Raw genomic sequence first — 15,176 nt, forward strand, 5'->3', positions numbered from 1 at the left:
ACAATTGTTGAAGCTAGGTGATGGTTAAATGTACATTTATAATACTATTGTCTAGTTTTCTATATTTTCTAAAATTTTCCATAACAAGTCTTAAAAGCCTTTAAAATTCTTTCAGTACCTAAGCTAAATATTTTTCTTATAATTAAATTTATAGCATTTATTAGTCAAGAATTTTTAAATTGAAAAGTAAAGAAGCATTAGGCTATATGTGTCCAAAATATCATGAATTCATAAAAAGCAAAAGATTCAAATTTTGAGCTGATTATGGGCAAACAACAAAAAGAAAACCTAAAGACTTATTTTTTACAGTCAGTACTTTGTCCATGTTTCCAATATCACTAACTTTCTTACACTTTCTTAACAGTTTTGTTTTAATATTCGGTTCATTCATAAATGAATACTAAGAAGAGAGTAAATTAAATCCCATTAATTCTTTGGCAGTTCAAAACAAATATTTCACATTTATGTGCAACTCACCTGCTGTAAAATCTTCAGTCAGATCAATAAAAGCATGAGAATGTGGAATTCGCATTTTACTTTTAGTGGTAAACGCAGGATGCCATGATAAATTCCTAAACAATAAAATAAAAATACTTTTAAAAAGATAAACATCAAATGAGCATTGTTTTAAAACAGAAAAATCTGCATGTTAAACATTTTAAAATTTATTTTTACTGATGTATTTCATATACCATAAAATTAACTCCTTTAAAGTGTACAATTCAGTGTTTTCTAGTGTGTTTACAGTGTACAATTATCACTTCTACCTAAATCAAAAACATTTTCATTACCCAAGAAAAGAAATCCTGTACTCATTAGGCACTCTTCATTTTCCCTCTCTGTAGTCCTTGGTAACCATGAATCTGCTTTCTATATGCCTTTTCCTTCTTAAGATATTTTATTTAAATGGAATAATACAATATGTATTATTGTATTAATAATACAATATTATTGTATTAATTAATACAATTAATTGTATTAATTACAATTAATACACAAAAGGCCAATTTGTGTCTAGCTTCTTTCGGTTAGAATACTGTTTTCATGTTCATCCACACTGAAGCATATATCAGTACTTTCGTCCTTTTTATGGTCTAATAATAGTCCATTGTGTGGCTATACATTTTATATATCCATTCATCTGTTGATGGGCATTTGACTTGTTTCTACTTTTTGGCTGCTACATTCATGTACAAATTTTTACTCAGACAAATGTTTTTAATTCTTTTGAGTATACACCTAGTATACAGGTATACAACGGGACTGCTGGGTCATAAGGGAAGTGTATGTTTAACCTTTTGAGGATTTGTTAAACTGTTTTTCAAAGCTACTTCACCATGTTACATTCCCACCAGCAATGCAGGAGGATGCCAATATCTCCATATCTTTGTCAACACTTATTTTTGTCCATTTATTTTATTACAAGCATCCTAGAGGCTGTGATATAGTATATAATTGCAGTTTAATTTGTATTTTTCTGATGCCTAATGATGTTGAACATGTTTTCATGTGTTTATTGGCCATTTGTGTATCTTCTCTGGAGAAATGACTACTCAAATACTTTACCCATATTTTAATATTATATTATTGCTTTATTGCTGAGTTGTAAGCATTCTTTATATATTGTGGACATTAGACCTTCATCTGTTATATGATTTGTCCTTATTTCTCCCAGTCTGTGGTTTGTCTTTTCACTTTCTTGATGGTGGCCTTTAAAGCATGGACTCTTAAATTTGTCCTTTTGTTGCTTATTCCTTTGGTACCATATCCTAAGAATCCATTGCCTAATGCCAGGTCATGAAGATGCTTCCTTGTAAGAGTTTTTTAGATTTAGTTCTTATATTTACGTCTTTAATTCTTTTTTTATAAAGAATAAGAAAAAAAATTATTTAGTATCATAGAAGGTTTTCTGGGACTGTGGAAAATAATGATGATTCTTTTATAAATATTAATTCCAGAGTTTTGGACCATGTAGAGGAATAAATTAAATCACTTACCTCACACTACATATAATAAAGTAACTCAAAATGGATCACAGAGCTAAAACTATAAAACACAGGAATAAATCTTCATGACCTTGGATTTGGCAATGAATTCTTAGATATGACACCAAAAGAATAAGCAACAAAAGAAAAAATACTAGACATTTCTTCAAACAAGATACATAAATGGCTATCAAACAGATCAGAAGATGCTCAACATCATTAATCATTAGGGAAATGCAAATCAAAATCACAAAGAGAAACAACCTCACAGTCTAGAACAGCAATCATAAAAAAACAGAAAATAACAAGTATTGGAGAAGATGTAAAGAAATTCCTATTTCTCTCATACATGGCTGGTGGGAATGTAAAATGGTGTAACCTCTGTGGAAACAGTTTGGCAGTTCTTCAAAAGAACAGGGACATTGACCAGTGGAACAGAAAGCAGAACCCAGATATAAAACCATCCTCATGTAGCCAACTAATCATAGACAAAGCAGACAAAAACATACACTGGAGAAAAGAATCCTTATTCAATAAACGGTACTGGGAAAACTGGATAGCCACATGTAGAAGACTGAAACAAGACCCACACCTTTCACCTCTCACAAAAATCAACTCACGCTGGGTAACAGACTTGAACCTTAGGTGTGAAACTTAGAATTCTAGAGGAAAACATTGGAAATACTCTTCTAGACATTGGCCTAGGCAAAGAATTTATGAAGAAGACCCCAAAGGCAATCACAGCAGCAACAAAAATAAATAAATGGGACCTGATCAAATTAAAAAGCTTCTGCACAGCCAAAGAAACTGTCAAGAGAGCAAACAGACAACCCACAGAATGGGAGAAAATTTTCGCAAGCTACACATCCGATAAAGGGCTGATAACTAGAATCTATTTAGAACTCAGGAAAATCAGCAAGAAAAAAATCAAACAACCCTATCAAAAAATGGGCAAAGGACATGAACAGAAACTTCTCAAAAGAAGACAGAAAAATGGCCAATAAACATGAAAAAAAGCTCAACATCTCTATTCATCAGGGAAATGCAAATCAAAACCACAATGAGATATCACTTAACTCCAATGAGAATGGTCTTTATCAAAAAGACCCCAAACAATAAATGTTGGTGTGGATGCGGAGAGAGAGGAACACTCCTACACTGCTGGTGGGACTGCAAACTAGTTCAACCTCTGTGGAAAGCAATATGGAGATGCCTCAAAGCGATACAAGTAGATCTACCATTTGATCCAGCAATTCCACTACTGAGCGTCTACCCAAAGGATCAAAAGTCACTTTATGAAAAAGACACCTACACTCGAATGTTCACAGCAACACAATTCACAATTGCAAAGTTGTGGAAACAACCCAAGTGCCCATCAATTCATGAGTGGATCAATAAAATGTGGTATATGTATACCATGGAGCACTATTCAGCTTTGAGAAACAATGGTGATATAGCACCTCTTGTATTTTACTGGATAGAGCTGGAACCCATTCTATTAAGTGAAGTATCTCAAGAATGGAAAAACAAACACCACATGTACTTACCAGCAAATCACTATTAATGAATCAACATCCCAGTGGACATATAGGAACAACATTTATCGGATGTTGGGCAGGTGGAGGGGGAGGAGGGGATGGGTCTATACAAACACAATGAGTGTGATATGCAATGTTTGGGGGATGGTCACACTTGAGGCTCTGTCTCGAGGGGGAGGGGGGCATGGGCAATATATGTAACCTTAACATTTGTACTCCCATAATACACTAAAATAATACAAATTAAAAAAAAAAGCTCAACATGGAATTACCATATGACCCTGCATTTCTACGCCTAGGTATATATCCTAAAAGAACTGAAAATAGGTATTCAAACAAATGCTTCTACACGAATGCTCTTAGCAGTGGTATTCACAATAACCCAAAAAGTCCACCACTGGATAAACAGACAGATAAAATGTCATATATCGATATGTAAAATGGATTATTGTTCAGCCACAAAAAGGACTGGAGTAATAACATATGGTATAGATGAATCTTAAAAATACAATGCCATGTGAAAGAAGGCAGAGCCAAAATGTCCCATACGATACAATTCCATTTATGTGAATCATTCAAAATAGTAAAATCCACAGAGACAAAAAGAAGATTAGGGGCTGCTAGGGGTTGGAAGTAAGGAGGAAGGGAGAGTGATTGCTTAATGAGTACAGGGTTTCCTTTCGGAGTGATCAAAGGGTACTAGATAGAGCTGATAGTTGCATAACATTGAAAATGTACTAAATGACACTTAATTGTACACTTTATACATTGTATAACTAGAGATTCTATGACAAGTACAATTAGTTTTGTTATGTGATTTTACCTCATTAAAAAAAACCAGTACTACAAGTTGTCCATATATCTTTCATCTAGTTTCCATTAATGTTAACTAATCGCATATAATAACTACAGTATAATTATAAAAACCAGAAGGTAGGCCGGGCGCGGTGGCTCACGCCTGTAATCCTAGCTCTCTGGGAGGCCGAGGCGGGCGGATTGCTCAAGGTCAGGAGTTCAAAACCAGCCTGAGCAAGAGCAAGACCCCGTCTCTACTATAAATAGAAAGAAACTAATTGGCCAACATATATATATAAAAAAAAAAAAAAAAATAGCCGGGCATGGTGGCGCATGCCTGTAGTCCCAGCTACTCGGGAGGCTGAGGCAGGAGGATTGCTTGAGCCAGGAGTTTGAGGTTGCTGTGAGCTAGGCTGACGCCATGGCACTCACTCTAGCCTGGGCAACAAAGCGAGACTCTGTCTCAAAAAAAAAAAAAAAAAAAACCAGAAGGTAACACTGGCATACTACTATCAACTGAAGAAGAAACAGCAAGTTCACATAAAATCATCCCCTACAATTCTTCGTCATTTGAGAATAATACCCCAGTGACAAGGGTATTCTCATCCTCCAAGGCCCTACTCAAATCAGCTTCCTCTAAAAGGTCTTCTCTCTTCTCTTACTGTTTTCCTGCTATACTTTTCTCTAATGGCACTTTGGTCTACATTAGTTACTTTAGGACCTTCCTCTTTGAGCTGCAAAGCTTCTCCAGAAACCGTGACTCATCGCTAACTGTTTCTATGATGCCAACCCAGGCTTTGGCTCCCATGAAATAGTCAGCAAATAACTGGCTGGACTGAATCAGTATAGGCAGCATTTTCTATTCTTTTCTATTTCAGTTAGAGTTTGCAATCCTTTTCATACTGTTGCATACTGTTGCATTCCAGTCTAATGGGGGACCATAGATATGCCATCTCCAAAGTAATTTAAGGTTAAGTCCAATTTAACACAGTACCCAATTGATTGGATAGTAAACAAGGTTTATAATTGTGGGTTTGGTTTTGATGTCTTTGTAAATCAGAGAGACACAATGGACTAATTTGTTCTTGGCAGGTGGAATCTGACAAAAAGGATACGCATTAGTAAGGAAAAATGTTTTCTACAAAGAGTGTGTTCTCCAAACTGTAACCTCTTCCCAATAACCTTCTATACTCATTTTAGCACACACTGGGACTAAACACACTTTAAAATAGACAAGACAGTAAAATAAAAATCAAGCAGTATTCATATAAACTAATTTTACTATTTTGATCCAAATCCGCTAATATAATAAAATCATGATAATAAGAAAATATTAAAATAATTGAGAAATTACACATAGCATTTGCTGTAAGGTAATTCATGCCAAACAACTCATTTGATTATTATTTCATACTATACAAGGCTGGAAATTTTTAAAATAATTTCAAGTAAGTCCAATTTAATAATGACCAATTCATTTCTTTTTTAAGATAGGCCATTTATTCATCAATTCTATAATTTCCAAGTTTTAAAAGTGTTTTTAATTACTAAAAAAATAATTAGACTTTGGCTAAAGATTCCCTGACAAATTTAACCCAAAGTCATTTCAGAAGTCTTTCCTAATGTTCCCAACAAATTTGTGTTACAAGCCAAGAATGAATTAAAAGCATAAGCTTTAATAGAGTTGTGCTCCATGAGGTTGATCATGTGGCTCTGTCTTTAATTACTACCTAAGCCATTATTGATCTAATTCCCTATAAAATTTTTAATAGGCTTACTTTGAAATAAGGCATAGCTAGAATATTGGAAATATTCAACTGTGACATTTTACCTTAGGAGCTATTTAGTCAAATTTCAAAGAAAGAATTTAGAACAGTGATAAAGCAAAAGTCATGAAGGGACAGACCACAGGCCAAATTCAGCAAAGAGATGTGTTTTATTTGACCTACTTATTCCTTTAAAAATCTTGAATTCACTGCTTAAACTTTTTGTAAAAATCAGATTTCACATAGAATCTGGATTTCCAGTTTCTCTTGAAATATCAGAGGATCTGGCAACCCACTAGCCCTGTTCAGACAAAACTAGCTCCTACAGGCAGCCAAAGTTCTTATCTTCCCAAACTGCTTCGCTTACTTTGGTTTCCTTCTTGGCTACTTTAGACATCTGAATTTGTAACTCCTAACAATATATTAATTATAATCTTGCTTTCTTGAACATTTCAAATCAATATTCTAGCTCTTACTTGTTGGTTGTACTCTGCTATTCTATATTTACAACTCTTAAACAGTAGCAGCTGACCATTAGAGTTTATTTTATACACAGTGTCTATTTATCATTCTGATGTTTACCAAAGGTGGAGGAAAAATGGAAGAGCTGTTGTTTCTTTTTATGGTGCATTTTAAGATGGTTAAAAACTGAACATATATACAGGTGTCTATCAGAATTAAAGTGTTTAAAATTTATTGTTGAAAATAAAATTCATTTGTCCTTCTACCTTTAAAGTGGCTATTTGCTCACATCATAATTTTTCAGCAATAAAAAGCAGACATCATATTTTTCAAGCAACTGAACTCACATAAACTGTAATCTTTTCATGTATGTGCCCAACTCCATTTGAAGGCCAAGGTCACAAATATAAAATGCTCTGATGACAAAGGAAGAACAGCAGAGATGAAAAAGTGGACAGTTCTAAGCCACGTTGATGCTATTCATTGACATTTCTCAACCTCTGTAGAAAATTTCAGTTATTTGCTTTTCCCACACGGGCAATAAAATAATGTCAAAGTGTTTTAGTTTGCAGGCATCATCACCTTTAATCTCAAAAAATAGCATTTATCCAGGGATGAATTTAAATGTAATTAATGTCCACTGTAGCCTTTGATTGCCTATGGTAACTGCTCTTAGAAATGACTGTTAATCCACCCACTTAACAATGATCAGTTTATATTGAATTACTGCTATTTAAGATATCCAGGTAAAGGCATTTATTAGGAGATGGGTCTAGTATGAAGAAGAATCTACTTCTCTAAGCTGCCCAGTTCTTTAGTCCAGTGGTCTTCAAACATTTTTGCTCAAATATGCTCTCAAGGAATTTTGAAAAACTATATATACTCTAACACATTAAATAATTTCTAAGAAAAACAATCTAAATGTTTTTATCACCTTAAATAACTGTAAAATAAATAATTTTTAAATCTATTAGAATTATTAAAATTGTAAAATAAAATGATTTTTTAAATGTATCCAGTGGAATATAAATACAACATTGAATTGTTATCCATCATCATCCACAAAAAAATCTAAAAGAAACCCCATATGAACAAGGTCAGAAATTACATATCTTTCCCTCCTTTTATCCTTGAACTTGCTCTTCCATTTCATTTTTTAGAGAACTTTATCATGATGTGGAATGTTTTTATATCTAAAGTCTTTTTAGGTGACTCTAGCATAATTCTCCAAACAAAAATATGTCTACAAACTGGTCTATAGAATAAAATTGGTATTTAATTGGTTTTGTTCATGGATCTCAGTGTGTATACAAATCTCTTTCAGTTTGAATTATTTTAACCATTAGCATATAATTCATCAATTATATAGTTTGATAAGTAAGCCAAAGGCAAAATTTTCTTGGAAATGTATTTTTAAAAGAAACATACAGAGCCTTAAAATATATTAGTTTATTGCTCCTTAAAATAATATGTCACGGCTAAAATGAGACAGAATTCAATATAAAGATTTTTCCTATTTTTTTGTTTTTACGGGTATAAACACTAAGAAATCTTACTCATATGAACAGGTAGATTGGAATGAAAGGAGTTTCATTATAGTAATGAATCTCAGTTCTTTGAACTCCTCTGTAGTCATATATCAAAAATCACAGTTATCTATCACCAAAAATAATTTTTAGTATTCTATCAATTAGGTCTTCCTTAAGTGTTAAAAGAAAGGAATTAGAAAGCCCCTGACTTGCAAAAGTATGCATAATCCATTCATTAAAGCCATTTACTTTCTCAGTTTTTGAGAAGTAATCTAAAGGCATTACCAAGATTTACCAAACAACTTTTTGCTATACTAGTTAACTTTTATTTACAGGTATCTTATTTAACCAGATATACTAATAAAGAGTTTGGGAAATGTTTTTATTGTATCTTTGCCAAAATTATATAATTTAATAAAATATTTCATATTCTTTAAATATATTTTCATCAAAATCTCTTTGAAAATTTAATATTAAGAAGCTATTCTTAATTTTTTAGGTCTGATGAACATGTGATTATGTAGTCTTTTAAAAATCCTTATCTTTAAAAAAATCTTCATCTTTTAGAGATATACATTTTGAATATTTATTCAAATAGAATTTATAGATTAAAAATGTTTGAGAAGGGAGTATTAAAACAGGAAAATGGGAGAAAAAGATATGGATGAAAAAATAACTGGCAATTCATTAGCAAGTGTTGAAGCTGGGTGGCATTATATGCAAATTCATTGTTTCATTCTTTCTACCTTTGTGTATGTTTCAGATTTTTCATAATAAAATGTTAAAAAAAAATTTAGAGCTGCTGACTAAACTTATTCCATTTAGGGAAAAATGTCTGCCCTATAACCCAATTAGCAATGCCAGTCCTAACTGTCAAAACAATCTCCAAATGAAAATTATTTTTTGCCAGAAAGAATGTGATCTCATTTTTTTTCAATTCAAATAAATGTCTAATGTGAGTTTCAAGAATATATATTGTAGGATACATTGCTAAAAGCAGGCAAGATTAAAATAATGCAATTCTAATAAAATTGATTTATCTACTTTTACAAAATAGGTTATAAAATAAGATGGTAAGGCAACATGTTATTTATCATTAGCTAACTTACAGCAATGCAATACCTAAATTAATTATGTAACAAGAAGTATGCCAAAAGATATAATAGTCTTCAGTGAATGTGCATATTGAACTCTGGCGTCTGGCTTTTGGAGTAATTAAATAAAAATAGAGTACAAAAATGATTCTACTCTTGTCATTTCAAAAGAAAAATTAAAAATTAAAAAATCAGAAATAACATCATTTCATTCTCATTTCATTAAACATAGAAAACTTTTTCTATGACTTTAATAAAAAAGGGATATACTGCAAAAATTATTTGGCTCAGAAGCCAGTATGTAAATTTATTTATTAGACTATAGGATTATTATATTAATAGGATATAGAAAATAGTAAAGATTAAATTTCATAAGATAAAATAAGATGCTTTAAAAGGAATTTTCTTGATATGACTTGATAAAATGCAATGCTATATTATAGATAAATGCATATCAAATATGAAGGAAATCATGTAAAAGTTGTACCCATGGGTTTAATAGTCCTAGAGAATATTAGAGTCACATTTGAAACAACTGTCATCCAAAATTACTTTGGCATGAAAGGCAATTTCTTTGCACTTAATGATGTGTCCTAATGATAAAGTTCCAAGAATAGCTGAAAGATCTGTTTTGGAATTCAATGTTTCTTGTGGATACTCTATTAGCTTTGCTCTCCCAAGGTTCTCCCTCAACAACAATGGATTCTTTGACAATAATCAAGAAATAAAAGAGGCAAAGTCATTAAAACAATAACTGTCATTACTACCACAACCACACTCTAGCACACCTGAATTCAAAATATATCAACGTAGACCACTTTAATGCCTGCTTTCACAGCTAAGCTTCATGTTAAGAGAAATATGTGTAAGAAAGAGAAAAATTGGAAGTTCTATTAATTTGGGATATCTTAATTAATCACAAAAGGAGGTTTCCCCTGTGTTTGGTACATATGGGTTTTTACTTCCCCAAAAATGAATCATTAGTAAGATTTAGGAAGGGTAAGGAATATGGCATTTTCTTGTGAAGGAGAAAATGACGGTGAAAACAGGTACATTCTCAGGCATATCAGTTTTAGGAAACAACACCTATGAAACCTGAGATTCTAGAAGGTGATTTGCTTAAAATGATCTATGCTTCTATATTCCTTTCCAAGTCTTTACTTATGGTCAAGTGAATAAACACAGGCTACTGTGCTGTGTTTCCAAAGATGGCCACATTATTTCTCATCTCACGTGTGCTTTTGCACTAAATTTTGCCATGCCTACATTAAGAGGCAGTGCCCACGATCTTCTAACTCCACTGAATTTTAGCCCAGAAGTGAGGCTGTTTAACTTCTTCAGAGATCTGCAGTTTCTGCCTACACTTCTTGGAATGCTCCTTCTTGGAAAAGTCATTATGCTGCAAGGAAGTCCAAGCTAGCCATGGAGAGAGAGAGGGAGGCTGCATGAAGGAGTACCACCAAAGACCCTTTGTGACTATATAGATGGTAATGATTGTACAGGAATGAAGGCAAGAGCATAGGCTTTTAGAACTTAGAAGATCAAGACTCAATTCCCACATTTGCCATTTATTTACATGTTGTGAGCTTGTAGTAGTCACTTCACTTTTGAATTAGCCTCTTTAGTCAATGTTACCCACACACACTATATGTTGTGAAAACATAAAATGAGACAACTGATGTAAAGTGCCAACCCCAGAGTTACTCAGGAAACATTAAACAAACAAACAAACAAAAACAAATAGGCTTGGGATTCTCCTTCTCTTCATTCCCCATCCAACTCTAAGCCTCACAGAGAACAGATAAGCTGTGCAATCTCATGGTATGCTTCCTCTGGAGGGGAATGATGAGGAGTAGGAGAAGAGTGGGAAAAGGAAGATTAAATTCCTGATGAATTAATCACTCACTCTGGGCCTCTATTAGAACTCAAAGGTGTGGGACCAGATAAATCTTAAGGACCTATCAGCAATAATGTCTTATGTATATAATAGAAAATACGGAAATTTCTTTCAGCTCTATCTTTATTTTGCCCCAATATGACTACTTCCATAGAGTGTGCAACAGTAATACTACACCTAAGAGACACGACTGGTAGCACTGGCTCCTAGGACAGGCAAATATAACAGAAGATCACACAGTCTGAAAAGAAGCAAATGTCTCCCAGTGAAACACACATCTGAACCCAGGACTGCTGTGGAACTCACTCAGAACTGGAGCTCAGAGCTTAGGCCTCCAGATTGTTAAAAATCAACTATGCAGGGCATTTTCAATGTATAAACTTTAAAAACAAACCAGAATCCAATGAAAAGACTTAATCTATATTTTCAGAAATTATAAATAATTCTTATATGATTTACCCTAAATTGAAATATATACTAATCTTAAAGTCTGCTGAATACGACATGGTTTTTCTAACTATACTAGTTTTAAAATTGACTTTTTAAAATACATATGCAAATGTAATGAAATAAAACAAAATGTTTACCTTCAAATGGGAAAATAAAATTCTGATATATGCCAATAAAATATGTTGCATTCAAGACACTGTTTTAACACATTGACTGCCACATTAGAAAAAACATTTTTTTCCCTGGAGCCATGGTATTTTATTAATAAAATAGAACAAAAACTTAGAAAACAAAAGAACCCTTTCTAATTTAATGAAAAATTTGTTATTTTTAATTGTTTTCTGTGTGTGAGTTATATGATACTTAAAAAATAGTTCACATGCCTCCTAAGGTAAAGAGACATGTGAGTTACATATGCTTCACGAGGCCCCAGGCTCAATGCATTAAGTATCATTAGTATCTATGGTCGTAATGAAATGTTGCCATAAAGTTTTTTACACAGAAGTTATGAAACTGTGATTTTCTTAAGAGAAGTTAATATCTTTCTAAACAATTACTACAAATATACATTCAAAATTATTAAGATTTAACTTAAAGCAAGGTGAGTAAATTTTGAGAACTCAAAACAATTTACTCAAAAACAAACAAAATTTCACTTAAATATAATACTACCAAACAGAACCTAAAATAAAGCACTATCACAAATTACCAGGTAATTTTAGGTCTTTTAACTGACCCCTGAAAAGCATCTAGTGGGAATCCAGGAAATAAAATTATGGATCCTTAAGAAACCTGCCCCTTGAAATAATCACAGCATATAAAATTTTAAGTCATCTGCTAAAAGCTTTTCACTATTTCTGTGGTTTAATTTTGCAAAGACAAAGGTTTGGGTGAGAAACATTGGGAAAAGAAATGAATTTATCTCCAATAGCAAAGTTTCTTCAGGAAAAGAGAAGAGTTAGAAAACTGATGTAATTTTTCTATGGAATTACTGATAAAAAACTAATTTCTCAAGTTCTAATGGATTCCTTTTAACAACAGTGTTAAAAATACAAACACTGTGGGGGTGAGAAGGTCAGGGGCTGAAGAAAACATGAATCTCAAAGCCATCTTTTCTTCGCTTGGATTATGAGTCTTAATACTGATTACAAAGTTAAAAACTATCTTGAGGATTATTTGGTTTTACTTTGTGCTAAAATATCATACTTTTCATATTCCTTCTAAACAATAAATTTAAGTGATACTATATATTATTTCATTAAGACAAATATTTATGTTTTCTGCAATGCATCAGCAAACAAATTCAGCAGTAAAAATGAAGAATGATTTAATAAATCAGTCATTGGGCATAATGTGAGATAAGATGAAAGGAAAAACAGGAATTTATTCCTTCTGGATTGACTATAACTGACTATATTTAAATAGAAAATACATTTTTTTCCTGATAATGGAGGGAAAAACTCACCCACACAATTAATAGTTTAAAATGACTGCTTATCATGCCACTAATATTACATTCAAATTTTTCATACAATTGCTTGTCGAGAAAACAGTATATATCTGTCACATACCTACATTAATATCCCCAAATATATAACTTGGGTCTGATCCAGAAATGTGTTTGAACTCAGTATGTGAGTCACAGATAATATAAAAAGAACAACATTATATTTGGCTTTGATTAAAATTACAGGTACAAGGGTTTTCACTTTGCTACTAAAACAATATTCTAAATGCTCAGGCGACATCAGATTCAAATGCCCTTTTAAAGAAAATGCTCATTAACTATAACCTCACATCACTGCAGAAGCTGCTCTAACACTTAATAGCTAGGTATTATTTCTAAGTAATATGGCACATTATTAAATTATTTCTAGTCATTATAAAGTGAAGTTGAGGTGCAAACTGAAGCCTCACCTTTGACCATTTAAAGCGCTTCAATTATCTCCTGTACCTCAGTAGATTTAGCACCCTTCCTGTCCCTGTCAGATAACCCACACTGTACCAATTACAAGGGATTCTTCTGCCTGTTTCCATTGCCTGCTTGAACTGACCATCTGCACCTTTATTATAGCCAAACTGGTTTTGCTAGTTTTACCTGTGGGCAATCTCTTACTTCCATGTCTGCACTGGGCCAGGTTATAGCCATGGGATTTCAGGTACAGTCGTACAGAAGCATTTCACACTCTATATAAAGATCATTGCAACTTTCCCATAAAACTAAAGTGCTGGCCAAATTTTACTAACTTTAAGATAATGATGAGTCTGGCCTACCCATACAGCACAAAATTTAAGTGGTAAAAGGTAGATTTCTTGATAGATAAGACTGGGCTACCAATCAAGGTCATATGCCTAGTCCAAAATGTCAATGCTGATGGCCTTTCACTTATGCACCTGTGGAATGTCTCGTTTATAAAACTGATATGGCCTAGATATATTTTTCTTATTTTAGTAACATATTAATGCTTGCTCCCATTGGGACACATTCAGCTTTCTGTTGTCGAAACATGATATTGCTAGGCTACAGTCACCCTAACAATGCTACTGACAGAAATTCTTTTCTGTCAATTTATATAGCTTCATTTTTTTTTTTTTTTTTTTTCTTGTCTGATACGAGTTGGAGTATATAGCTTCATTTTTTTGAAATTGACATCAGGACAAATCTTGGATTCAAACTCGTCACTTACTATTGTTTAATCTGTATCTGAAGTTTAAATGAGATATCATAAAATACCAGAGTATTACTCCAGTATATTGGAATATACCAGAATATATATAATGTATAAAAAAATGTAATTGAACCTGTCTTTAAGCATAACTCTTAAAAGCTATATTTTTTAAAGAAGTAGAGAAAAAATCTAACATAGAATTCAGAACAAATAGGGCCGGGCATGGTGGCTCACACCTGTAATCCTAGCACTCTGGGAGGCTGAGGCAGGCAGATCTTTTGAGCTCAGGAGTTCAAGACCAGCCTGAGCAACAGTGAGATGCCATTTATACCAAAAAAATAGAAAGAAATTAGCTGGACAACTAAAAATATATAGAAAAAATTAGCCAGGTATGGTGGCACAGGCCCGTAGTCCTAGCTACTCAGGAGGCTTGAGCCCAGGAGTTTGAGGTTGCTGTGAGGTAGGCTGATGCCATAACACTCTAGCCCAGGCAACAGAGTAAGACTCTGTCTCAAAAAAAAAAAAAAAAAAAAAAAAAAAGAATTCACAACAAATAAGCCATAACACTATCATACGATACTCTAAAGCATTTTCTTGTAGATTAAGTAAAAAATCCACAAGGATATTAAAAGTTTTACTTTTTGAATTTTTAACAATAGCTGTTTCACACATTTTAATTTCTAAAGGTCAAACTGTATCAGATTAAAGATATTCCAATTATTTCTTTGACTAATATGGAGTTGCCATGAAATAAACTGGGCCAGAAGTTACCATCACATTCTTAATCACATGTCTACCTTTGAAGAGAGGGGAAGAAAGGACAAGATCTCCTGAGCAGGCCCAGCTTGCCATGACAGGAGCGGCATGCCTGTGTGTTCCCTGCGCCCCACCTGCACTCCGTTCCTCCCACATGTGGCTACTGAGGCCGACAGGATTTCCATCCAATTTGTCTCCAAAGCAAGACTCTCTTTCCAATATTTTTCAAAGTTTG

The 15,176-nt window shown here is 33.1% G+C and overlaps 1 protein-coding gene across 3 annotated transcripts in view; it reads right to left on the reverse strand.

Moving 5' to 3' along the window:
• The window catches only part of ITFG1 (integrin alpha FG-GAP repeat containing 1), a 305,254-nt gene that overhangs the window by 277,713 nt on the left and 12,365 nt on the right, over positions 1–15,176 (reverse strand). For all 3 annotated transcript variants that reach the window (XM_012773847.3, XM_075995608.1, XM_075995609.1), the window contains exon 6: positions 478–572. In XM_012773847.3, coding sequence (XP_012629301.2) covers positions 478–572 — 95 coding nt within the window. The remainder of the gene's footprint in view (positions 1–477; positions 573–15,176) is intronic.

The sequence above is a fragment of the Microcebus murinus genome, chromosome 20 (assembly GCF_040939455.1).
Source record: "Microcebus murinus isolate Inina chromosome 20, M.murinus_Inina_mat1.0, whole genome shotgun sequence".
NCBI classification, from domain to species: Eukaryota; Metazoa; Chordata; class Mammalia; order Primates; family Cheirogaleidae; genus Microcebus; species Microcebus murinus.